General features: G+C 42.3%; 3 protein-coding genes across 7 annotated transcripts; 1 reads left to right on the top strand and 2 right to left on the bottom strand.

Annotated features, from left to right (window-relative positions):
• Nucleotides 1-315: 315 nt before the first annotated feature.
• Nucleotides 316-18,278, bottom strand: LOC137034037 (uncharacterized). Of its 2 annotated transcripts, none has more exons than XM_067406617.1 (5): nucleotides 18,152-18,278; nucleotides 7,654-7,831; nucleotides 7,356-7,546; nucleotides 1,069-1,096; nucleotides 316-882 (listed from the first exon to the last, which is right to left on the bottom strand). In XM_067406617.1, the coding sequence occupies exons 1-5, from the start codon at nucleotides 18,212-18,214 to the stop codon at nucleotides 713-715; spliced, it is 630 nt and encodes a 209-aa protein (XP_067262718.1). In that variant the 5' UTR covers nucleotides 18,215-18,278; the 3' UTR covers nucleotides 316-712. The 2 variants fall into 2 exon arrangements, with proteins under 2 accessions (XP_067262718.1, XP_067262719.1); XM_067406618.1 differs by lacking the exon at nucleotides 18,152-18,278 and adding an exon at nucleotides 13,431-13,471.
• Nucleotides 17,349-20,216, top strand: znhit1 (zinc finger, HIT-type containing 1). The gene is made up of 5 exons (XM_067406619.1): nucleotides 17,349-18,073; nucleotides 18,273-18,443; nucleotides 18,559-18,638; nucleotides 18,980-19,149; nucleotides 19,566-20,216. The coding sequence occupies exons 1-5, from the start codon at nucleotides 18,052-18,054 to the stop codon at nucleotides 19,585-19,587; spliced, it is 465 nt and encodes a 154-aa protein (XP_067262720.1). The 5' UTR covers nucleotides 17,349-18,051; the 3' UTR covers nucleotides 19,588-20,216.
• Nucleotides 19,668-26,475, bottom strand: mogat3b (monoacylglycerol O-acyltransferase 3b). Of its 4 annotated transcripts, none has more exons than XM_067406613.1 (8): nucleotides 26,023-26,475; nucleotides 24,087-24,182; nucleotides 23,815-23,922; nucleotides 23,309-23,379; nucleotides 22,969-23,173; nucleotides 22,723-22,897; nucleotides 20,980-21,164; nucleotides 19,668-20,858 (listed from the first exon to the last, which is right to left on the bottom strand). In XM_067406613.1, the coding sequence occupies exons 1-8, from the start codon at nucleotides 26,036-26,038 to the stop codon at nucleotides 20,704-20,706; spliced, it is 1,011 nt and encodes a 336-aa protein (XP_067262714.1). In that variant the 5' UTR covers nucleotides 26,039-26,475; the 3' UTR covers nucleotides 19,668-20,703. The 4 variants fall into 4 exon arrangements, with proteins under 4 accessions (XP_067262714.1, XP_067262715.1, XP_067262716.1 ...); XM_067406614.1 differs by having other exon boundaries at nucleotides 24,087-24,176; XM_067406615.1 differs by having other exon boundaries at nucleotides 19,671-20,858; nucleotides 26,086-26,475.

Raw genomic sequence — 26,475 nt, 5'->3', positions numbered from 1 at the left:
CTGACACTGTTATTTATTTATTTATTAGTTATTTTTGTGATTACATTTTATTTCCAGTCTGTGGGAACCAGGAGAACCAAATAATTGTTTGGGTGAAGAGGACTGTGGGGAACTAACTAAATCTGGGAAACTGAATGATGCCCGCTGCTCAATGTATTTCCAATTTATCTGTAAAGCACCAGCCACTGAAAACTAACAAATGAATGTGGCACTGTAGACTGCTGTGCCATTAAAACAGATATATTGTCTGCAGTGGAAGGAATTAAACACAAACTTACAGAAATAAATGAGGAGTCAAAGAGACAAATCCTGTAAAAATGGTCAGAAGTGGGGTACACAGCTGTTTATAAATGTTTTGTGAACAATTACATTTTAACTAACATGCATCATTAGCAAATCTGAAAATGAGAGTTGAGTGTTTGTGCCTCAACTAATCATAAAACGCTTATTGAAAAAGTGAAGCTAATAGAATTACATTTCACATACACACTTCTAAGCATCATCATAGAAACAGATGCATGATAATATATTCAAAGTTTAATTCTCTTCATGCTGTGTACTATACGTGTAGTTTTGGTGATATTATGTATATTGTTGTCATTATAGAATAATTTGAGCAGCTGACAACTAAAATTCACAAAATGCTAATTTCATTCTTCATTATTACAAATAAGAAGCAGACAGTCCTAATTAGTTAAGAACAGCTACAAAGTCATTCCTTGGCATTAAAACAAGCAAAGCAAGAACGAAAAAAACGGCAAAAACGAGACCAACAAGAGTCTTCTTGTGTTGAGTTCGGCGGAGGAACTGAGCCTCCTTCATTGATTAAGGGGGAATTTTCTGCATTCCGGTCTGTGGATAGATTTGGATTTCCACGATCCTCTGCAAGAATATAAAACACAGCTTATATAAAATATAATACCATAGGTTTTTTTCAATTCTTTCACATTCCTTCATTTACTTTTCATAATTATAATTAATTATGATATTACATTTCTAAGAGTTAAAAAATTATACTGAATAATATAGTAATAATGTAATGAACAATGTAAAGCTTGGAATACTTACTCTTCAAGCAATAATATGAAGTCAGTTTCTGGAAGAGAAATTAATATATGAATATATTTGTATTAACTACAATAAAACACACATTGAGCTAATCATTTCACTTTGGACCCTTTTCACATTTCCAGTTCCCTTTCGATACTTCACTCGTACTGCGTATGGGGAAAGGTCTCCCTTTTTCCCCGCTGCTGAAGCCTTTTTCAATAACGCAGTGTAACTGCACCGTCATTGGTTCACTCATAGACAAGTTGTTGAACCAATGGCGGCGCGGCATAGCTGCGCGGCCTATGGCGACAAAGCGCGCGAATATTCCCGCCGAAATGGGCGGGGTATAGGGCTATATAAGCAGGCGTTTCGCCATAGGATTTCAGTGTTTTCTCCTTCAGCGACGACATCTACTTCTCTTCGCTGATCTCCGCCTGAAGCCGAAGAAGCTCGCCGCCTTCTGCTCTCGCCGCCGTCTGAAGAGGCTCCCGCAGCGGACTCGCCTGGACTCGCCGGTGGAAGAAAGCGCCGGCGCCCTCGCGGACTGCAGCTTCTAGCGCCGTCGCCGAGCCGCCGCCTCCCGCTTCCCGCTTCCGGCCGCTTCCCTGTGCGTCCCCTGCCGCCATCCGGCGCGCCGCCTGAGAGCTTCATCCGCGGCTTAAACGCCGCTCTAAAAGAGCGATTTCCAGCGGTTTTCACCGCTTTAAGAGCTTCCGCGGCCCTCGCCGCTCTAAAAGAGCCACCCAATTGCCGTTTTCACGGCAGCGGCGTCTCACGATGCCCCGCCACTCATGTGGTACTTGCAGGGCCCCCCTGCACGACGACGATGGACACAGCGAGTGTGTCGCTTGCCTGGGCAAGCCCCACGCAGACGGCGCGCTCGCTGGAGACTCATGCCCGCACTGCGAGTGTATGAGTCTCGCTTCCCTGCGCTCGCGGGTCGCCTTCTTCACTGAGGGCGATCTCGCCGCTCGCGCCCTCCCGTCTCCTTCCTCCCGCGGTCCGGCGAGGAAAAGACAGCGGGGTAGAGCGACTCAGCGCCAGGAGTTGAGCGAGCTCACGCCGGCCCAGCCCCCGCGTGCCTCGCCCTCTCCTCCCAGGGAACTCTCTCCAGTTCTGTTCTCTCGCCCTGAGCAGCGTCCCTCCGCAGAAGCGAGTGACCTCGTCTCATTCGGGGGAACAGACGACGAACAAGACGACTCCATGTCTCTTGCGGCTTCCGAAGCGGAAGGATGGGCTGGCGAGCCGGAAGACCCCGCTCCACCGCCTCCCTTGGAACCCATCGAGCATGGCCAGGGCATGGATGCCGAGCTCTTCCGCATCCTGTCTAGAGCCGTTGAAGAGCTGGACCTCGAGTGGGCCCCTCCAGAGGAGCCGTCTCGCAGCCGCCTGGACGAATGGTTTCTGCCAGGCCGCCGCCAAGCACCTCGCCAGCGTTCAGCGCCCTTCTTTCCTGAGGTCCACGAAGAGCTGACGAAGTCGTGGCGCGCTCCTTACTCTGCCCGCCTCCACACTACGCACCGCTCCGCCCTCACCGCCGTCGACGGCGCCGAGGAGAAGGGATACGAGCGCTTGCCACCCCTAGATGAAGCGGTGGCTGCTCACCTCTGTCCTCCCGCGGCTGTGGGTTGGAAGACGAAGAGGGCCCTTCCTTCCAAGCCCTGTCGGACCACCTCTACTCTGGCTGGACGGGCTTACACCTCGGCGGGCCAAGCTGCCTCTGCGCTCCACACCATGGCCATATTTCAAGCATTCCAGGCCAAACTCCTCCGCTCTCTGGATGAGTCTGGAATCGACGCGCCAGCCTTCAAAGATCTCCGCAGCGCCACGGATCTTGCCCTGCGAGCTACGAAGGCTACGGCCCAGGCCATCGGTCGTTCCATGGCCAGCCTGGTCGTGTTGGAGCGCCACCTGTGGCTCAACCTAACGGAGATCAAAGACCTAGACAAGACGGCCTTCTTAGACGCCCCGGTCTCGCCTTCTGGTCTCTTCGGGCCTGCAGTGGATGGCTTCACTGAGCGCTTTACTGCCGCGCAGAAATCGTCTCAGGCTATGAGGCATTTCTTGCCTAAGCGCTCCAGCTCCGCTTCTGCGTCTAGCCGCCCCAGGACTGCGCCGGCTCAGCAGAACAAACCAGCCCCACCTGCAACACAGGCAGCGCCGCCCAGGAGCATCGCCAGCGCTCGCGCCCTGCGAAGCGCCCTCCCTTCCCGAGGCGCCAGGGACCCCGGCCCAGGATTGTGCTGGACCCGGTGCCTCCGAAGTCGTCCTGATTCGTCGGACAGGAAGAGGATGGGGGACCGTCCCGTTACGACCGGACCACCCCAAAAGCTCCCACGGGTAATTTCCCCTCCGCCTCGTTTATTTCCGGGCGTGGGAAACATACTCCAAGTGACAGCTGGGCCCACACCTGTTGCGCCCACTCCAAACGCCCGTTTTCACGGCGGACAAATTTTTACCTCATCACAAAAAGAGCAAATTTCCTCTCTTCCACCCCTCGCGGTGTACGACCCTCTCAACGGCGGTCTGTCACCCAACATTATTCAACCCCTAGCCACTCGGGCCGAGGCCTGGCAGGCCATCCCCGATGTGTCAGAATGGGTCATGGGGATCGTAAACCAGGGCTACTCGCTCCAGTTTGCACGACGGCCCCCCCGCTTCGCCGGGGTGCTTCAAACATCGGTCAATCCGGACGACGCTCATGTCCTCCGGGCCGAAGTCATGTCGTTGCTGGAAAAGGAGCTGTGGAAATGGTTCCTCCGTCAGAGAGCGAGACAGGCTTTTACAGCCGCTACTTTCTGGTCCCCAAAAAGGATGGCGGTCTCAGACCCATCCTAGACCTCAGGCTTTTGAATCACTCCCTCATGAGACGGAAGTTCAAAATGCTGACGCTGAAGCAGATCCTCGCGCACATTTGCCCCGAGGACTGGTTCTGCTCGCTGGACCTGAAGGATGCGTATTTTCACATCCAGATAGCCCCCCGTCACAGACGATTCTTGAGATTCGCATACGAAGGGGTGGCATACCAATATACGGTCCTGCCCTTCGGGCTGTCTCTGGCTCCCCGCACTTTCACCAAGTGCATGGACGCGGCGCTTTCCCCTCTGAGACAGATGGGAATCCGGGTTCTGAATTACCTCGACGACTGGCTCATCTTAGCCCGTTCGCGAGACGAGCTGGAACGCCACAGATCCGTGCTCCTCAGCCATCTACAATGCCTGGGTCTCAGGGTCAACTTAGCCAAGAGCTCGCTATGCCCCACTCAACGAATTTCGTTTCTGGGAGCAGTTTTCGACTCGGTCCGTATGACGGCAGTAGTCTCGCCAGAGCGCGCCCTGGCAATTCAGCAGCTCACGGCATCTGTCACGAACAAAGCCTATCTCCCTCTGAAGTTTTTCCAGAGGCTGCTAGGGCTGATGGCTTCCGCCTCCCCGGTGCTGCAGCTAGGCCTTCTTCGGATGCGGCCTCTTCAGTACTGGTTGAAGTTCCGGGTTCCTCCCAGCGCATGGCGGCACGGCCGCCTATGTCTCAAGGTCAATCGGGCCTGTCTTCTAGCCCTGAAACCTTGGATGGATCCAGTATGGTTCCAACGCGGAGTCCCCTTACAGGCGGTCTCACGGAGGACGGTGTTTCTCAACAGACGCCTCCAACTTGGGCTGGGGCGCTGTGTGCGAGGGCAGACCGGCCTTCGGCTCGTGGAGCCACGAGGAAAGCCATCTACACATCAACTGTCTAGAGATGCTAGCAGTGATGAAAGCCCTTCAGTTCTTTCAGGCTTACTTGACGGGACGTCATGTTCTAGTTCGGTCAGACAGTATGACGGTGGTGTCATACCTGAACCACCAAGGCGGTCTTTCGTCCAGCCGCTTATGCGCTCTGGCGAAACGACTGCTGGAATGGGCTCTTCCGAGGCTTCAGTCGCTCAGAGCGACTCATGTTCCTGGCAGGAACAATCTGGGTGCGGACATGTTGTCACGGAGCAACATCCCCCTCCGACGAGTGGATGCTCCACCCCCAAGTGGTCCTCACGATCTGGGAGTTCTTCGGGAAGGCAGAGGTAGACCTCTTCGCCTCAGAAGACAACTCTCATTGCCCAACATTTTTCTCGAAGGAAGTAGATGCTCTGGCCCACACATGGCCCAGCACGCTCCTTTATGCTTTCCCTCCGATCGCACTGATCCCCCAGGTCATCAGGCGTATCAGAGAAGACCAGCACAGAGTCCTTCTGGTGGCTCCCGCTCTGGAGGAACCAGGTTTGGTCCTCAGAGCTATTCAGGCTCTCTCTAAGAGCCCCGTGGCCGATTCCCCTGAGACGGGACCTCCTCTCTCAGGCAAACAGAACAATCTGGCACCCACAGCCGCAGCTCTGGGCTCTGCACCTCTGGTCCCTCGATGGGAGCCGACTAGCCTCCCGAGGACGTCCTAAATACCATTTCTCAGGCTAGAGCCCCATCTACGAGGCGCCTCTACGACCAGAAGTGGTCAGTCTTTGTTGATTGGTGTTCAACACGCAACATAGACCCTGTGGAGAGTGACGTATCTTCCATACTGTCTTTCCTCCAAGAACGCTTGGAAATGGGGCGCTCCCCTTCCACGCTTAAGGTTTACGTAGCAGCCATTGCAGCGTTCCACGCTCCTATTGCTGGCCAATCGGTGGGACGAAACGGGCTCGTGATCCGTTTTTTGAGAGGTGCTAGGCGTTTGAATCCTCCTCGCCCTCTCACTATTCCCTCCTGGGACCTCTCGTTGGTCCTCAGGGCCTTGAAAGGAGCCCCATTTGAACCAATGGGTTCAGCCGACCTCAGGCCCCTAACACTAAAAACCGCTCTGCTACTAGCACTAGCATCGGTAAAGCGTGTTGGCGATTTGCAGGCCCTCTCTGTGAACCCTGCATGCCTCGAATTCGGGCCTGGTGACTCTAAGGTCGTTCTGAAACCTAGGCATGGCTACGTCCCTAAAGTGCTCTCAACTCCGTTTAGAGCTCAGGTCATCTCGCTCTCTGCTCTTCCTCCCTCGGCGGACGAACCAGAGCTGCAGCTACTCTGCCCAGTCAGGGCATTGAGGACCTACATAGACCGATCACAGTCTTTCAGACTGTCGGATCAGCTCTTTGTTTGTTTTGGCGGCCGCACCAAAGGGTCTCCGGTCTCGAAACAACGCATTTCCCGTTGGATAGTGGATGCTATTAACCTGTGCTACTCCTCACTGGGCACTAATTGCCCCATAGGAGTCAGGGCCCACTCCACTAGAGGAATGGCTTCCTCGTGGGCTTGGTCCAACGGAGTTTCCATCCAAGACATCTGTGAGGCGGCCGGCTGGTCTTCGCCGTCCACCTTTGTCAGGTTCTATCACCTCGATGTCCCGACCTTACAAGCTCGGGTCCTGTCGGTGTGATTAGCGGCTTCCAACAGGTCCCGCTTCACGCCACCATAGGAAGTATCTTCCTTCAGTGTAACCATGGGTTCGGTTAGGCTTTGCCTCCGCTTGTCCTTTTTGCCCCCCTCTGGGTGGCCAAATGCAAGCTATATCGTTCCCAGCCGTGGCACGGCGTGGTTGAATTCGTTCCCCATACGCAGTACGAGTGAAGTATCGAAAGGGAACGTACTCGGTTACTAACGTAACCCGGTTCCCTGAGATACGGAACGAGTACTGCGTCACTTGCCGTGCCACGAGGCTGCGGCTCAGGGTCGTCGCTTCAGTCGATTGACACTGAAATCCTATGGCGAAACGCCTGCTTATATAGCCCTATACCCCGCCCATTTCGGCGGGAATATTCGCGCGCTTTGTCGCCATAGGCCGCGCAGCTATGCCGCGCCGCCATTGGTTCAACAACTTGTCTATGAGTGAACCAATGACGGTGCAGTTACACTGCGTTATTGAAAAAGGCTTCAGCAGCGGGGAAAAAGGGAGACCTTTCCCCATACGCAGTACTCGTTCCGTATCTCAGGGAACCGAGGTTACGTTAGTAACCGAGTACGGTTTCTCTGAAGGAGAAGTCGACATGAATGGGTAAACCTCTGTAAAGACTACAGTAAATATGATTATTGCTCTCCTGATTGCTGCAATTAAAAAAATCCATGATAGCTTGAGTTTCCAAATAAGAAAAAAAATATATAAAGAGATTGATTACAGCAGTCAGAAGAGGAAAAAGGTGTCAAATGTAGCCTACCTTCAACAAAGTATAGTGTTATGAATACATTAATAAAAATGAAAATATACAAACTTTGATAGATTTTTATGTTAATAACTGTGAAAACACATCACCACAGTTTGTGAAAAGGGTCCATGCTGATCAACAGGCCTACCTTTGATTTTAAGTACTTTGCAGTTTTATCAATTGCATCATCATTCTTCTGACATTTCAGTAACCCAGTATCATGAAACAGACAGTCCACTGCAAATGTGTTCTCTCTCTTTATAGCATTGTTGCTGTCTGATAAAATTTTCTCAGAGTCAAACGTAGGATGGAGAATCACCATGATGACTGGCATGGAATCTGCAAGGCAGTTAAAAGTGGATTGTTAATTGGATCTTAAAAAAAAACAAAATTGGTTAAATTTAATTAATTATGTTTTATCATCAATCTAGCTTCAGACTTGTGACCTTTCACTTGATTAAGGTTTGACAATGCAGCATCAATGTCAGTTCCAGCACGAGAAACAATGGGGCAGAAAAGCAGTATGACTTGACATTGCTCAGGGGAAGAGACCTCCTTCAGACCAGATACTTTTGTATGAAGAATGTTCTTGAAATTGTCTCTGGCAAAATCCATTGTTTTATCCTGAGTTCAAAATAAGGGGGGAAAGATAAAACAGTTAGAGAACAGATACATTGCCTTGCCTAAAGACAGTGTTTGTACATCTTAGCCTATTAAGAACACAAACTTTCATTAAATCGTCATTTTATTATATTAAACAATTCATAGTATCCTTCTCATTTTCATTCCTGTTAAAAATAGTCTAAATATGACGTCAACATTTTGAATGCCTTTAGGGATAACAAATTACATCATTTGCACTTTATTGTATGGCTCTATGTTTTCAAATGGATGAATATTTTTTTAAGACTATTGCCCACCTATATATACACAAGCCATATGTCTACCATTTCCATATTTACTAAAAAGGTATAGTATTAATTAGTATATAAATAATGTAAATAATGTTTTTTCACTCTTTGGACATGGGTTCCAGTTAACTATTAACTATTAACAAAAAAAATACTAAAAGGACAAATAAATACAACAAATCAAATATACAAATTAAATAGTCAAATTTTTCAGGCAGGTGTAGGTTACTAATGTGATACTAGACATTTAATAATCAGATGTAAAAATAAACAAGACGTGAAAGACGCGTGCGCTATTGTCACATTCTGGGTTTTTTTATTTGTCACGTGGCTTTGTTCTGATTCTACTCGTTTGTCTCCTTGGTTACCGTAATTATTAGTTCATTCAGTCCAGCTGTGTTCACCCCATTACCATCAGTATTTATGTCATTCTGTTTTAGTTCTCAGTGGTCTGGTCTCGTTTCATGTTATGTGTGTGAACGCTGCCGCCTCTTCTGATCTGTACCTGCTTGAATAAAGTGTGTTGGAATTTTATCCGTCTTCGTCCTCATCCTCATCTGCCTGCCTATGCACACACTGTTACAGCTATGAATAAACGTTTAAATTGGCAAACTTGAAAACACATGGAAATGATAGACATGACAATGCTGTATTGCATTGCAGTGACAATTCCGTCAATGTATTTTACTGTGAACATTTTTTGAGTATCAAAGGCTCAAGTCGGAGTCAGGCCTGGCTCCAGCTTTGAGAAATATAAGGTGGGCCAAGTAACATTCCTGGTCTTTTAACATTTTATTTTATTTTATAACAAAGGAGGTATTAAAGGAACTTTAAAATGTATATTATGTGCCTCAAAACTCTTTATCCGACAATAAGGTTACTGGTGGAACCACTGACAGTCTTTGCAGTTCTTGCAGGAACTTATGGGATCCTTGAAGCACTTTGTATTGAGTTCTGAGGTTCTGGAGTCACCTTTTCATAATATCATGAGACCTCAAAGTTAGTGATGGGGAGTTGACTCCAAAAGAGTTGATTCTTCAACTCTGAATAGCCCCAGAGTCAGGGTCGAGTCCAGCACAGGAATGGACTCTCATTGTGGACTCTGTTGTCTGAAAATGCTCACTTGTTCACAGATTCTTTCATCCCTATAGCTACAATAGCTGTGTGACGAACAGACAAAACTGAATCTGTTATTCTCTGAAAATTGTTTCCCATGCTGCAGCTCTCAAATCTCATTTACGTTATTCAGATTAAAGGTGCCCTAGAATCAAAAATTGAATTTACCTTGGCATAGTTGAATAACAAGAGTTTAGTACATGGAATTACATACAGTGAGTCTCAAACTCCATTGTTTCCTCCTTGTGTAAATCTCATTTGTTTAAAAGACCTCCAAAAAACAGGCGAATCTCAACATAACACCGACTGTTACCTAACAGTCGGGATAATTAATATGTACGCCCCCAATATTTGCCAGCTCATGTTCAAGGCATTACACAAGGGCAGGCATTATTAACGGCTGGATATGTGCACAGCTGAATCATCAGACTAGGTAAGCAAGCAAGAACAATAGTGAAAAATGGCAGATGGAGCGATAATAACTGACATGATCCATGATTACATTATATTTTTAGTGATATTTGTAAATTGTCTTTCTAAATGTTTCGTTAGCATGTTGCTAATGTACTGTTAAATGTGGTTAAAGTTACCATCGTTTCTTACTGTATTCACGGAGACAAGAGAGCCGTCGCTATTTTCATTTTTAAACACTTGCAGTCTGTATAATTCATAAACACAACTTAATTCTTTATAAATCTCTCCAACAGTGTGTAATGTTAGCATTAGCCACCGAGCACTATCAAATTCATTCAGAATCAAATGTAAACATCCAAATAAATACTATGCTCACAAGATCCAACGCATACATGCAGTATGCATGACGAACATCTCGTAAAGATCCATTTGAGGGTTATATTAGCTGTGTAAACTTTGTAAATGCACTGTATTATAGTGAAGAGCTCCGGGGGCAGGGAGTGCGTGATTTAAAGGGGCCGCAGCCCAAATCGGTGCATAGTTAATGATGCCCCAAAATAGGCAGTTAAAAAAATTAATTAAAAAAAATCTATGGGGTATTTTGAGCTAAAACTTCAGACACATTCAGGGGACACCTTAGACTGGTTTTAGGGCACCTTTAATAATATGACAGGTTTGGCGTCAATTGTGCTCGATATCTTTTTTCTTATATCATTTTCATTGTGACCAATTTGAATGTACAGTAAGACATCTCTGTCAGAGGGTAAGATTTAATGACTTATAACTTAAATGTTAGTCTTTTGTTATTATGACTCATAACACATGAGGTGACTAAAATGATACTTTTTCTTTTTTTGAATGAGGCAATTTTACGCAAGAATGGATTCATGAATGATTTTTTTCTGCTTGTTTCCTGCAGTGGAAGTAAATGGTGACTGAGGTATGCCTGTAATCTGCTTTTGGGCTCCACGGAAAAAAGTCAAACATGTTTGAAATCTCACAAGATTGAGGAAATTACTTTTACTCTGACTTTAATAACTTTACTAACAGTAAGTATGCATATTATGCTGAAATACAAGTTTGAAGAGGAATGAAAACCTCTTGTAGACCTGAAAATTTGCACTCGAACAGTGCCACGATTCAGGAAGTAAAGTAACCTGTGCATGCGTTTTAGCCGATTGCGATATATTTAGTTAAATATAACACATATAAGGGATGATAGTGTTGATTTTGGATACGTTCGAGAGCGAGCTGGCAGTTGTAGCCTAATGGTTAGAGAGCCAAAGGTCGCGGCTCGGGTTCAAGTCTCAGTACTGGCAGAAAATATAGGTGGGGTAGTGAATTAACAGTGATCTCTTCCACTCTCACCCACAACTGAGATGCCAGTGAGCAAGGCACCTAACTCCCAATCACTCAATGGAACACAATACTTGGCTACACGTTCACTTTTATTTTTTATTCGCCTATAGCAAGTGCAATCAGGGCAGCAAATTTCTGGCAATCCACTGTCTCTTCTAAAGATTCTGTTTGCAGGCACACAGTAAAAATCTGCTTTCATGCTACATAGGCTACAGTAAACCCAAGTGTCATTTATTCAGCTGCGCATAATAGCACCAAAAAAAAAAAAAAAACAAACAAACAAAAACAATAAGACATAAGATGAACGCAGATGCACCAGGGTTCGATAGAATCAGAGCGTTTTCACACCTGAACGTTTGTCTCGGAACCTGGTGCGTTTTCTCCCTTGGCTCGGGTCGTTTAGGTAGGCTAATGTTTTACGTTTTAATGGTCGTTTAGGTTTTGTACTGTGAACACGGCAATTGCGTTCGGACCCGCACCAAGACAATCGCTCCGCAAAGCAAAAACTCTGGGGCGGTTCGCTTGTTTTGTGAACGCAATCCAACCCAACGAACCAAATTTTAATGGCTTAACGGGAAATGTGTTTGACTCTGTGAGTGAGCACATTAGTTAGGCTACTGCAGTAGTTAACACCCAAAGAGCGCCTCTTTATCAAAACGTTGTGTAATCGAGCTTCTCCGTACAAGAACGCTTTCCTGACAAAGCCTTGATTCCCGCCCTAGCGCATAATTACGTAGTAGAAAACGTCACGGTTTTCCTACACCATCGGTACCTACTAATGACACTTGAAGGCAAGGCAGCACATTTGTGTAACGCTAGTTGTATTGTGTTTAACATTTAAACGGCGGGTCCATTTTGATGCTTTTAAATGTAGCTTAGGCTATGCATTATGATGAGTTTACGTGGTTGCCAATCCAAAATAATAAAGGAGTTGTGAGTCGTTACATGAACATACATGATCAGTTTCCTCCATACTCTCATTTGCGATTCATTGCTGTTATAAGGCTTAACTTACTGAACTTGCCATGTTTTGGTCTGTGGTAGTATGTCGTTTTTTTATTAAAAGCTGCTAATAGTTAACTTTTAAGATGAGTAATTTTGTATTAGCCTAGTATGGGTCTATATAGGCTAATATCTAATTAATCTAAATGAGGAAAAGAACCCCTTCAATGTTGTTTACAGAAGACCATAAGGAACATAATATGCATTTCTGCCAAGACTATCTGCACTTACATGAAGAAAGAACTACAAACAAGTGTGGGGAAATACGTTATAGAGTATTTCAAACTGACAATGGAAATGACTTGAAAGAAGCATGTGTGCGCACATAAGTTTTATTTAAGAGTAAAAATTATCTCTCTTTCTCTCACACACACACACACACACACACACACACACACACACACACACACACACACACACACACTCTTTCTCTCTCCCACACACACACACAGAGAGAGAGAGAGAGAGAGAGAGAGAGAGAGAGAGAGAGAGAACGGATCGTGCAGGTCGTCGCAGAACAGAATTATCCTTTGCGCATGTGCGTTTTCTAAAGAGTCTACTACGCATGCATAGAACGGATCGTGTACCGACATGGTCTATAGGTTAGTGTTTGCATGTGTCTCGACACAGTTCATCTATTAGACAGCGCTGGGAGATACAGAGAGAGCGCGTTTGAATTAGTACGGATGTTGCACATAATATAACAGTGGGAATGACGTTCTCGACAGTAGGTATTAAACAAGCCACAATATGCTCATGAAGCGAACTTGTCAAACATTTTAATGGATGACGCAGAGAAAACTCTGACCAATATAAGAGGACAGTTGTACTTGCATAAACACATTTTGGTACAATTTGAAATATTGCCTTGTGAAAGCAAACCGAACCAAGAATAAACTGCAACATTGTAACGAATTAAGTCCCTGTTTCGGAACAATGCAATCGATCTACAGGTGTGAAAATGTGAAACCGGACCAACGCTGCGGGACGGGGCACCGGGAACAGCCGCGCTCGGAATCAGACCAGTGTGAAAACGCCCTAACTCTAACAAAACATAACCAAGGCGCTTCGCCTGCTCCTGGTTACCCGTTCCAACTCAAATACAATTTTTTTTTTTTTGCTCTCTCGTCTGAAGTGCTTAGTTGTTAGGCTACCTCTCTCTGTTAATCATGTCCAAATATTTAGGTAAAACAAACAAGCAGCACTGGGATTTGGTCACAATAAATATATGGAAGAGCAGTAGCCTAGCCTATTTCATCTCGGCTAAAACGCAACTGATTGAAGATTTCCATCCATTCATATTTTACAGTTTTGTGATAATGCACTTTGAAATCTCATTCACAAATCATAAGCTTACACAGTTAAAGTTCCAGCGGGATATTTAACATAAAAATGAACATAGCCTACAAAACTCTACTCACTGTTTCTTGTTCAGAGGCTGAGAGTGCTGCTTGAGGTTTGAGCGCCGAGTCACTGAGCAACACTTTCGTTTCAAGTTTATTTACTTAATGTTCTTTAGATTCCGCTTTCGATATAATAAAGCTCTAAAATCACAGCGACAGCACATGCAGGTTGTGTTTTATAACATGCTTAAATGATAAGCAGTATAGCTACAGAAAATAAATCTTTAATTTAATCATTTATTTAATAGTAGTTGTAAATTAAGATGTGTGATATTGTAATTATTTTGTTACTTTATTGCCCTACTCAAATTCTCTTTATCTTTCATTTACACTAAAGGAAATGAAAGTACAACAAATATATTTAGAAAGTGCAAAGTTCAAAAAGAACCTGTGATCTAAATAATCTGTTCGACCCAATTCTTCAAAGAAAAATCTCTCTGGGTTTTTTTAATCCCAAAATAAACTCATGTTCCAATCTGTTTAACCTTTAACCCATCCTGTTTTAACATCTCATAAACACATTCACAGATGATTCAACACATAAAGTTTGTACGAATCTTCCAGTGGGATAGGTCTATCTGAAAATCATGAAAATGAATTAAAGGACATACAGAATAAGTTTATCTTCAGAGGCTGAGAGTGTTGCACGCGGCTTGATGACTAGATTAGACAAAATATGCCACTTCTGTATTTGCATCACAGTGTAACTAAAAACTTTGAACTTTAACTTTTATGATTTAATAACCCATATTTAGTACTATAGCCTAATAATCATCATAATCTGATTTGCTGAGTTAGCCTACTTACTAATTAGAAAATACCATGTAACTAAAAACTTTAAGAACTTTAACTTTTATGATTTAATAACCAGTGGCGTAACTTTGTTTTAAAAAGTGGGTGGGACGTGTGTGTGTGTGTGTGTGTGTGTGTGTGTGTGATCACTGCGTTTCAGTTCAAGGGGCACATGAACCGATCATCTCTTCCTACCAGTAATAAACATGAATTAAAGGGATAGTTCACCCAAAAATGAAAATTTGATGTTTGTCTGCTTACCCCCAGTGCATCCAAGATGTAGGTGACATTTTTTCTTCAGTCGATCACAAATGATGATTTTTAACTGCAACCGTTGCCGTCTGTCATTCAAATAATGGCGGTTGATGGGAACTTCATCTATAAGAGTGAATAAACCTTGCTTAGACAAATCCAAATGAAACCCTGCGGCTTGTGACGGCACATTGATGTCCTAAGACACGAAACGATCGGTCTGTGAGAGAAACCGAAAAGTATTTATATCATTTTTTACCTCTAATACACCACTATGTCCAACTCCGTTCAGGACTCCTTTAGTGATGTCTGATCGCGCTCTGTCAACGGAAGTGAAGTCTCGCGCATATACTTCAATGAGTGTCAGACATCACTGCCGTTGACAGAGCGCGATCAGACATCACTATAGGAGTCCTGAACGGAGTTGGACATAGTGGTGTATTAGAGGTAAAAAATGATATAAATACTTTTCGGTTTCTCTCACAGACCGATCGTTTCGTGTCTTAGGACATTAATGTGTTGTCACGAGCCGCAAGGTTTCATTTGGATTTGTCTAAGCAAGGTTTATTCACTCTTATAGATGAAGTTCCCATCAACCGCCATTATTTGACTGACAGACGGCAGCGGTTGCAGTTAAAAATCATCATTTGTGATCGACTGAAGAAAAAATGTCACCTACATCTTGGATGCACTGGGGGTAAGCAGATAAACATCAAATTTTCATTTTTGGGTGAACTATCCCTTTAACATCATTACACACCGTTTTTTAAGTTCACTGACCCCTCCCTCATTAAAACCTGCGTTGAGTGATAAAGCTCTTCTGCGTGGACTGTGCACGAGCGCAAAGAGAGCACAGTTGCATGCCACTGATAACAGTGGCAACATCAACGAACGCTCAGCATGATTTCAAAAACAACACATTCCAGTGCCAGATCATCTCTTATTTAACAAACGAATTAAATTAATGCTTTGCTAGTCAATTTGAAATGTTTCATGTGTATTGGTACGTCCATTATGGAAGGCCAAAAGGGCCAAAAACACGTGAATTTTAACACGTCAACAACACATTAAATACGTGTATTTCACGCGTGAACGGTTCAGTGTCACTGGCTGCACAAAATTTGGATCAAACCATTTCTGTGAGCTTAAAGGTGCCCAAGAACATTCTTTCACAAGATGTAATATAAGTCTAAGGTTTCTCCTGAATGTGTCTGTGAAGTTTCAGCTCAAAATACCCCATAGATTTTTGTTTTTAAAAAAAAAATTTTAACTGCCTATTTTGGGGCACCATTAACAATGCACTGATTTACACTCGGCGCCGCCCCTTTGAGACGCGTGCTTCCTGCCACATGAGCTGTCGACTATATTACAGCGCATTTACAAAGTTCACACAGATAATATAACCCTCAAATGGATCTTTACAAGATGTTCGTCATGCATGCTTCGAATTATGTGAGTAAAGTATTTATTTGGATGTTAAACGTTTTATTCTGAGTGAATTTGAGGCTGGCCTCCATGGCTAACGGCTAATGCTACGCTGTTGGAGAGATTTATAAAGAATTAAGTTGTGTTTATGAATTTTACAGACTGCAAGTGTTTAAAAAATGAAAATAGCGACGGCTCTTGTCTCCGTGAATACAGTAAGAAACGATGGTAACTTTAACCTCATTTACCACAGTACATTAGCAACATGCTAACGAAATATTTAGAAAGACAATTTACAAATATCACTAAAAATATCATGTAATCATGAATCATGTCAGTTATTATTGCTCCATCTGCCATTTTTCGCTGTTGTTCTTGCTTACCTAGTTTGATGATTCGGCTGTGTGCATCTCAAGACGTTAACTGGCTGCCCTTGTCTAATGCCTTTTTATAATGTTGGGAACATCATGGGCTGGCATATGCAAATATTGGGGCGTTCACCCCGACCGTTACGTAACAGTCGGTGTTATGTTGAGATTCGCCTGTTCTTCGGAGGTCGTTGAAACAAATTATATTTATATAAGAAGGAGGAAACAATGGAGTTTGAGACTCACTGTATGTCATTTCCATGTACTGAACTCTTGTTATTCAGTTATGCCAAGATAAATTCAATTTTTGAATCTAGGGCACCCTTAAGGGGGCGTACCATTCATTAATTAGGATGCCACCATTTAACATGCTAGATCAGCTTATTCAGCCCTTTTATTTTGTCATTTTTGTATAATCTATAGAAATAATACATTTAAATTGCTGTTTTATGAAAAAAAATATTTAATTTTTCCACTTATACCATTTTTTTTTTTTTTTTAACAATGCCCTTACCTTTACTGACAATAAAATGCAGCATTATAAGCTCACTGAATGTGAGTATGCTCTCTCTCAGCCATATGACCTACAAAGTTTTTTCTCCGGTGTTTGTTGGGATGGGACAAATAGGCTAGCTGAAGTGTGTGACTTGAGATGATAGACCGGCTGCACAGTTTTGTTCTAAAGAAATAGTGCAGGTTAGTCATACACAAATATAATTTTAAACAGATAATAATGTACGATGCTCTCTCTGTGTTTGTTTCAGAACATGGGTGCGGAGCGCAAGCTCAAACCCTTGTGACATACTGGATCGAAAATATGTGAAATAAGTTATTTGTAGTCGACTAGTAGTAGTTAATTTAAGCCAATAGTTGACTAATCACATTTAAATTCATTTAATTTCTTAAATACTGGGGAGAATAAACCATAATAATGAGCGTTTACGCAATATCTATATAGCACTCAAGCGCACACATAAACCTTGAATTAAGAACCGGCAAACGTAATGATTATGAAAGTGGCAAAAAACAGCAAGGAGACATTTTAATTGTTTATTAATAAACTAATGTTTTCTGAATCAGTGTCGGCTGCAAAGATTGACATTGCTGACTCTCATCATCTCCGCAGAGATGCACATTTCATTTGGATTAGGCCTACATAATCAGAGAGGCCTACATAATCATATGGCCTTCCAGATGCCGCAAGATGTTTCAAAAAGTGGTAGGGACAATATCGACCCTGGTGAAAAGTGGTGGGGACTTGTCCCATCTGTCCCACCCACAAATTACGCTAATAACCCATATTTAGTATTATAGGCTATCATCATCATCATCATCTGATTTGCTGAGTTAGCCTACTAACTAATTAGAAAATACTGTGTAATGAAAAACTTTAAAAACTTTAACTTTCATGATTTAATAACCCATATTTAGTATTATAGGCTATAATCATCATCTGATCATCTGATTTGCTGAGTTTAGCCTACTGACTAATTAGAAAATACTGTCTGTTCTGTGAAAAATCATCCATGTGAGAGCTCATTGGTACCTTTCTCAAGAGTATGCACTTGTGGTTAGCATATCTAGCAGTTTCATTCTTGTAATGTAGAGCATTTACAATAAATGCAAGACATTTTTCAGCAGCCCCCTTGTAAGTCTACTAGCGCCATCTAGTGGACCCCGAGAGAGTTTTATCCGGACGATCATTGCTCCGCAGCTCGCTAGATGTCAGTAGTGCACACGCAGATCGCGAACCACCACAAATCAAGACGAGAAAAAGTGGTTCTCTAACTAAACTTCCGGACATGGCGGAGAAGAAAATAGCCGGTATGTGTGCCTTCCAAGTAAAACCGTGTATCAGTTGGATGATGATAATAGTGCATGCAAAAAAATAAATAGGCTTACATAAAAATAACGTAGTTCTTGTAAATCTGTTTCCAGCCCCATGTTTCTTATTATTAGCAACATGTAAACAAATCATGTAAATCCAGCTGTAGTTCACATTCAGATGATTTGTCCTCCTCAGTCCGCTCGCAGGATCCCAACCAGCGGCGCGTGCTGGACAGCGCCACGCGCCAGCGCCGATTGACCCGCCAGCTCGAGGCGCTCGAGAAAGACAACTTCCAGGACGACCCTCACGCGAGCCTGCCGCAGCTCGTCAAGCGGCTGCCACAGTTCGACGAGAGCAACGAATCGAGTAGGTGTTACGCATCATTCAGTCCTTATCTATTTGCACGTATTAAATATATCTCCACGAACTGTAGCCGACTCAGTAGCGTTGACGGTTTTGTTGTCTTTATGTTGATTTTAAGGCAAGCGCAGGAAGAAGACAAGGGGTGATCATTTTAAACAGAGGTTCCGCAAAAACTTCCAAACACTTCTGGAGGAGGAGGTAACGCAATCGCATCTGTCACTCATTGGTACTGCGAGCTGAGAAACTCACACACCCTTCTATTTTCTATGGTGAATGTCAAGGAACCTCAAAAAAAGTTATATTTTTCACAAAGAACATGAGCTTATTTGTAAGACTATTAAAATTACTCATAAATTAGAAAATGGCATTTGAAAGTCTTCAAAAGTGAAATGTCAGAGCATAGTGTGACAATGTAAACTTATGATTAATTCTAAAACTAGGATGCTACTACTTTTTTTTTTTTTTTACTAAATATAATCTCTTTGGAGTCCTGGAAGTATTTGTGTCATTCAACCTCACACATTTTTTTTTTTCTTCAGGACTTGAGTGTTAGTGAGGGTCCAAACTATCTGACTGCATGTGCTGAGCCCTCCAAGTTTCCTCAGCGTCATTTCTGTGCAGTGTGCGGCTTCCCTTCAAACTACACCTGTGTGTCGTGTGGAGCTCGCTACTGCTGTGTCCGATGTTTAGGAACACACCACGAGACCAGGTAACACACTCGCTCGTGCACGTGTGGGTGGAAGGCAACACACTTCCTCCAAAGTGATACCAGATAATAGTAACGCAAGACAACACAAACAATTTTGTGATCACACACAGACACCTCAAGAAAAGATGACAGACATAACAGTCAGTTCACCCAAAAAATGAACATTTTCATTATTTACTTGTTTCGGCATGGCTTTCTTTTTTCTGCGGAAGACAAAGCCATTTTGAAGAATGTTTTAACTATTTTACTAGATTAAAATAATATATAGGTTTGGAAGGACATGGGGGTGAGTAAATATTGATCATTTACATTATTTATTTATTTAAGGTCAAGATGAAACCCCAATATGGCATATGCTAAACTGATATGACTAGGCAAGATGAAATGAGTGTAAATTGTGCTCCTTGTCCTTTCAGGTGTCTAAAGTGGACGGTGTGATCAGTTCGTCTGTCCTGAGCTCCTGTCAGAAGCAAAGCAGGCTTAGGAGTCATACTGCACTCGTACAATCTTATGTTCCTCAGAAGCATCACAGCCATTTACCTGCACAATAAACAGATTGAGGTGTATATTACTAGCAGCCCTAGGCCTTGATGTTAAAATAACAGTTGGTCTTGCACCCCTCTGTACAACAAACAGGCTGTGCTTCAACTGAAATTCCATATAATCAGATGAAACAAACAAAGCATTAGCCAAAAAAGAAAGAAAAAAAGAGCATCTGTTGAATTGCTGTATTTGGTGTTAATTCTGTGCCCAGTAAGCTTTAGTTTGTTTTTAAATATACAGAGAATGACAGTGATAAGTGTTTTTGGAATAAATTAACCCAGTTGGCAGAAATAAAAGCAATCTTATGGTTACAAAAGCTAAACCATATTCTATGAAAAACAACTTGCTTATTCAGGGATGTCTTTTATCATAATTAAATTGGTTACTATGGTTTTTGGAAAATGAAGTTTTGTAATTTCACACAAAGTATTGTTTAAGCTTTTTTATGTAAATATATGTACATAATTGTTTATCTTATTGTTATAAAATGCTGTTGTCTGAAACAAATAAATGACTAGAAGATGTGCTGCTTTTATGATCTGTTTTTCATAGAGAGGTAATTTAAAGACTTTGCACTTATACATGCCACTGACGAAAAACATCGAAACACATTTATAAATCATCCATGCTTCTGATATTAAAATAATTCTGAACTGGCAATAATTCCATACCCCTGCCCCATACTCTTTATACATCATCTTTTCATAATAAACACTAATATGGATGAAATTTTGAGTGCTTCAGCAGGGAGAACTTCAAAACAGAACTGTGATAAAGGTGAGCAAATCCTTTCAACCTGGATGACTAAAGTGTTTTTGTGTAAGGCACATATACAGCCCCCAAATTGGGTTCATTCACTTGGTTCATTTTTGTGCTTTGAGCATCATTTTGGAGAACTAAAAAGCTAAAACATTAACATGACATCAGTACAAAAATAAGTACATTTTCCTTTTCTTGTATCTGTCCCACATTATATTCCAGACAGCTGTGTTCATTAACTTTCAAACATTTCTAGATGAAGCGCAGCTCGTGTGTGTCGGCAAGTCCGCAGCTGGTTTTATGTCTGTGGAAAAGTTCAGACAGAGCCTTCATGTATAAACTGTGGTAATGATCCACCTGTTCCTGAGATGGACTGTCAACCTGAGGCACTGTAATGGGATGGCCCACTGGAAGACACAAAGGTACACTGCAATCATGCAACAATTATTCGCAGACAGATTGGCAAGTGTCGCTACCAGAAAAATCATTTGAGAAGAAAATATTATGTAAGAAGTCTTTCGAACTGACCCACGGTTGTCACAGGACGTCTAAATGGCAGAAGCAGCCAGCGCCCCCCAGTGAAGAGACATGGAGCAAAACCCATAATCTGCTTAAAAAGAACCTGCAGCCGTCGACCCACACTGCCCTCAGGCAGAACCACCTGCGGAAACAGCTCGTTCTCCCCAAAGGAGTACACGGGAACCAGGTCAGCCCTGAGTACACAGCAAGAAGATGATGTAGTTAAGTCAAACATGCAAGTGGAAAGTATTAAGTTGGCAGTTGCTGCTTATAATATGTGTACATTTTATTTAACCTTTAAAGTTGCTATTGGTGCATTTTTCAGGGTTTTTACACATTTTTTACCAGTTGATTTCTCCATTACTGTTTCATTCAAGTTCTACCTCCTGTCTTCCTAGATAAAATTATTGCCATCCTCTGAGCAGTGCAGTGGTTCTCAACCTGGGGGCAGGACCCACTAGGGGGAGTCAGCAAACTTCCAAAGGTTAAAATTATATAAAATGTCCCAGTTTCACAGACAGGGCTTAGACTAAGCCAGGATTAGGCCTTAGTTCAATTAGGGCATTCCAGTAGCTTTTATAAATGTTCACTAGCATTACTTGTGACTGCGCCCGAAAGCTTTTTGTCTCAAGATGCTCACAACTTGTGAGCATCTAGAGACAAAAAGCCTTCGGGCGCAGCCGTGTTTCCACTGTCGGGCCTAAAGCGGGCGTGCTAGTGCGTGCCAGGGCCAGTCGTGTTTCCACTGTCACTTCCGGGGCTTCCTCGGGGCCAACGTCCCGGGTTTTTCGGCCCGCCGAATAACTTGGTCCAAAGCGGGCCAGCTCGGGCTTGAGGAGGGAGTGGTTACGAGCAAAGGCGGAGTTTATCTGTGTGTGGAGACGGAGGCGCCGATGATTACATGTAGGTTACCAGCTAACACCAGCATTAAAGACTTTTAAAATCATTTTAGCTCAAAACTCACTTTCAGACAAATAACTTATGTTTGTGATCTGATGTGGATTCTGATCACCAAGACTATGCGCGCTATTACCATAGTAAACATGGTAAATACGACGGCTTGAAGAAATCAGAGAAATATACGTAGGCTATATCACAATCATGTAATTATCTGTCAGCACGTCTCGTCTGTCAACGGGTTGAGACGAAGCGAACGCACCGGCCATAGTGTGACATCCGTTAACTAATAATGTAAACATAGATGACGGTTTTTATTTAAAAGAAAGAATTTAGCCTTCGTTTGTATGTAGGCCTAGGCTATTTATATATTAACAATACTTACTAAAATATAATTATTATTTTATTGCGTTTGTATTAGTTGTTTGAAGAGTAAAAAAAAAAGAAAAAAAGGTCGGTCTTAATGCAAATTTACAACCGGCAAGTCGGTCGGACTCAAAGCAAAAAATAAAAATAAAAATTTGAGTCGGTCCTAAATTGACAGGGTCGGTCGGGTTACGGCAAACAAGAATATTTTTAAGGATGGCCTAAGCCTTGTCTGTGAAACTGGGGGAATAAGACAAATCAAGCTTTAAAACAGCAAGATGTATGCTGTCATTGTACTAATTTACTTTGTTCCCTTAACAACTGTCATTTTTACTCAGGAAACAGAGTTCTCACGGTCTTGGAAAACCTAGATATATGAGGGAAATTTACAAAAGGCATGGAAATTTTTATAATGAATAGAAATTTGTCTAGTTAATGTTTTTGACTCAAGGAGAACATCATCTTGTCTTGTTTTTGTCTCTTTCTCACCCATGTTCAAGGGCCAGTCGTACAAAGCCTTTCCTGTGTTTCATGACTACAGTGTTTATTCCTGGAGACGAGGTAAGTGATTCCTCTGCCCCACCAATGATGATGACCACAGCGTTACCCACACCGGTACGGCTCAGCAAATAATCCAAACTCTCTTTACTGACGGGCAACAGACCTGAAAATGAGAAACACTTCATGTTTTCTTGTCTCTCTCATTGAGTTTTGCTGTAGCTCTTTTTTACTGACCTGCACACAAAACATATTCTCTGAAGAGAGGAAGGCGAAAAAGCCCGGCCAGGATTGCAAGAGTGGAGCGTATTCCAGGAAAGGTTTCCGCAAATTCGTTACGGTCTGTGCTGAAGCATGAGAACGCTCCTACACACATGATGCCATGGGGGTGACAACCCAAAACATAGTTCTTACTGGGATTCAATTCAGCAGTCTTTACCAGCTGGAGAAATAGTGGGTCAAATAGCGATAAAGAGAGAAGAGCAAGGGTTGGAGACAAAAAAAGATTCAAGAGGTGAGGCTGAAGAACAACTGATGTTTTATGTCAGTTAATGGGTATTATGATTGTGTTATTTACCTTCACAGGAAAATAGTCTCGGAAGTGTTTCCATACTTCCCAATTTCTCACAAACTTTGTTCTTCTGCCACCTAGTGCACAGAAAACATTTACATTTTTCAATTCAATCAGACCATGAAAGCTCTTTTAATATATTTTCAATTGAATTGATCTGATCTTAGGTCAACCTGTGAATGCAGATGGGAAATTCTGGGATCATTTGCTCACCCATATGTCATTCCAAACCTGTATGAATTTATTTCTTCTGTGAAACCAAAGAATGAGGGTAACCAAACCGTTTTAGTGACCATTCACTTGGGGAGGGGAAAAAAAAGACATTTCCCAGAATATCATCTTTTGTGTTCCACAGAAGAAAGTCAGGTTTTAAATGACATGAAGGTGAGTAAATGATGTCAGAATTTTCATTTTTGGCTGAACTATCCCTTTAATGATCCACATTTGTTGTGTGTGTGTGTGACATGTTTTGTGACTATTTGGAATGGAAATGTGTGTAGTCATAGGTTGACCTCTCTCAGGTGTTTGCCAGTCATAGATCTGCCAGGAGAAGTAAAGAATGGGGATGAGCCACAGAGAGGTGAACATCAAGTAGATCATCAACAGTAGACAGGACACTCCTACACACACACACACACACAAACACAGCATGGTCAGTAATGTTACAATATCATCTCAGCACAGAAGGCAATGAGATGCATCATGAAAATTTCCATATAGCACCCAAAAGTAACTTGTTTCCTTAGCTTTTTCTGTTTATGTGTGTGCGTGCAACAGATCTCACCTAAAAACAGAAATGAAATCACCAATTGTAAAACACTGATATCTTCGATAAACAACTTCCATTGAGACTTCGCCTCCTTCCCCTTTAACTCTGAAGCTGACAAAGAAGGGATAAAACAGAGAAGAGGAAACAGATTTATCAGTTTATGAACATTAAGGTTGGTCAAAAATTCTTCTTGGTGTTTTAACATGTCACATGTCTGCTCCAGTCCACCAAAATGATCAAAGAAAGCGTTAAAAAGATTTTGTCAAATGTCAAATTTGAATACATTTGAGGTTAGAAAAATATTTGTAACGGCAGGCGCTAGTACAGTATTATTGACCTGAACCTGTGCAGGCAGCAGAGATAACAACCGTCAGATTCACTCACTTTAAATCTGTCATTCAAAGTGAAATACCTTAACTGGGCATAATTTTTTCAAATTAACCTTAAATTAGCACAAAAATGCCACACAAAGTCACTAAACTTCTATACTGAACATGAAGAAAACATTTACACCAACTCCAAAAACTGAAACGCAGGATAAGCTGTATAATCTAATAGAAGGACTGTCATTTCAGATGGATTTTAGCAGCTCCTTTATTACGTGTATCTTGATTATTATTCACAGCTACTAACTTGATGTTGATTTGATTTTATAGTTAACATCCACAATATTGATTTTTTTCCCCCTCTGTTGCTGTCTTTGTATACTTTGAAGAAAAAATGCCCCTGAAAATCAAGTCCAAGGGGCAAATATGTGAAACTTGGAAGTTCAGCAGTGAGCCGGGACCTACTTCTGTTTCTTGTTGCACCTGGGATGTGTGCGCAAGAATTTTGTTACTCATTAGAGAAGCAGACCCCATTACTTGGTCATAAATGGCTTTTATTTGCAAAAAGTAAGATGTTTGTGAATCAGTGTGGCATCATATTGTTCCTGAATCAGCAAATACATTTAAATTTAAAATTTAGACATTTAGGTGTTATCTTTAGATTCAAAATGCAGACTTGGATGTACATGATCAACAATATTTGTACAGGAAAAGAAATATAAAAATATATATATATATTTTTATATTACAGGAAAAAAATATATATATATAAGAAAAAAATACTGTTAAATTAAGTATAAATTATAATAAACAAATATTAGTACAAATCACTTTAGAATTACAGTGAAGATCAATAAAAAGATGTTCCCAGAAAGACTCATTACATCAACATGTGCACTTTGATTTTTTTTTAATTCTGTCTTATAATAAGTTATATACATGTTTTAAGTGACATTTTATTCTTAGTTAATGTCTGTATCAAGTTTGTTTGTATGTTATCCTGATGGTATTTTGTGTGTAATTCTGTGCATTGCCCATACAGCGAACTAGATAATTGTTAATAAAAAGGCCAATCTCGATGAACTTTAATTCATAACGTGGCTTTCTATTTTACAACCTCTCTTTATGGTACTTATCAGTATCACAAAGCAGGCTGTACTGCTTCAAATAGATTGGCATATTAACATTATATCGTTAATGTGTACAGTTATAGGCCTACCATAATGCTTTTTCATTAATCTTTAAATAGTTATTTGAAACGTGGCATTTGAAAACTTGTTTCAGGGTAATATGACAATAAGCAAGTATCGTTTTTAATATGAACAATCTGACATCCTGACCCCCCCCCTAGGGCAGTGATATTATGTAATGCGAACTTCAGCTATTCAAATCTACAGTTGGGTTTGTTTTAAATTGCGAAATATATGTACGTGCACACTTGCACCTAGTGTTACGACAGACCAACGAAATAATGATATTTAAACATTTCAGCCTAATGTTTAACCAGATTTACACTGTTACTTTTCAACTTTGCGGTTAAAACTGCATTTTAAATCATTTTTTAAATCTGTTATATCATTCCCTAGTCAAATCCTTTTACAGTACTGACATTCGTGTGAGCCTACCGTTATCTGAGCCCATTAAATGGCCAATTTTAGTGATCCCAGCAAACGATTCCTCTTCCTCACCTTCTCTGGCAGAAGCCTCGCTTTTCTCTTGTTTGCACTTTGATCGGTTCAATTGGCCAAACAGATAACGATTCGCTTTCTAATCGCGTTATTGTACATGTATGTGGGCAGTTTCAGGAATGGCTAGTTTGTGTTTATCTCCAACCACTTATGAATCCGCGTCCGTATGACTGAAAGCCGTTTAAATCAATCGACCTTTGCTTTAACATGAATCGTTCGTAAACAATGAAGAAAGCATTTCGAGTCGTTGTTGTCACGCCTAGGCATCGAAAACGCCACAAACCCGAATAATACATGGGGTCGTGAGGTTTCTTTTAAATATATCTGCTGCACGTTACGGCCATCGTCGCGGTTTGGTTGAATGAACGCTCCTCTCGCTCGTGCGGACAA

The sequence above is a fragment of the Chanodichthys erythropterus genome, chromosome 13, assembly GCF_024489055.1.
Source record: "Chanodichthys erythropterus isolate Z2021 chromosome 13, ASM2448905v1, whole genome shotgun sequence".
In the NCBI taxonomy this organism is placed as follows: domain Eukaryota; kingdom Metazoa; phylum Chordata; class Actinopteri; order Cypriniformes; family Xenocyprididae; genus Chanodichthys; species Chanodichthys erythropterus.
This window is presented reverse-complemented; position numbering and strand designations above follow the sequence as displayed.

What these genes read in the sequence shown, in the direction of transcription:
- znhit1 (XM_067406619.1), top strand. Translation starts at nt 18,052, where the DNA reads ATGGCGGAGAAGAAAATAGCCG. An exon ending in AAACACTTCTGGAGGAGGAG is followed by an intron (nt 18,639 to 18,979) that starts GTAACGCAATCG and finishes TTTTTTCTTCAG; the next exon opens with GACTTGAGTGTTAGTGAGGG. An exon ending in GGAACACACCACGAGACCAG is followed by an intron (nt 19,150 to 19,565) that starts GTAACACACTCG and finishes TTGTCCTTTCAG; the next exon opens with GTGTCTAAAGTGGACGGTGT.
- mogat3b (XM_067406613.1), bottom strand. An exon ending in GAGACTATTTTCCTGTGAAG is followed by an intron (nt 23,174 to 23,308) that starts GTAAATAACACA and finishes CTATTTCTCCAG; the next exon opens with CTGGTAAAGACTGCTGAATT. An exon ending in ACGTCCTGTGACAACCGTGG is followed by an intron (nt 20,859 to 20,979) that starts GTCAGTTCGAAA and finishes TGTGTCTTCCAG; the next exon opens with TGGGCCATCCCATTACAGTG.
- LOC137034037 (XM_067406617.1), bottom strand. Translation starts at nt 18,214, where the DNA reads ATGTTGCTAATAATAAGAAACATGGGGCTGGAAACAGATTTACAAGAA. An exon ending in AAACCTTAATCAAGTGAAAG is followed by an intron (nt 7,547 to 7,653) that starts GTCACAAGTCTG and finishes ACTGCCTTGCAG; the next exon opens with ATTCCATGCCAGTCATCATG. An exon ending in TTCATATTATTGCTTGAAGA is followed by an intron (nt 883 to 1,068) that starts GTAAGTATTCCA and finishes ATATTCTTGCAG; the next exon opens with AGGATCGTGGAAATCCAAAT.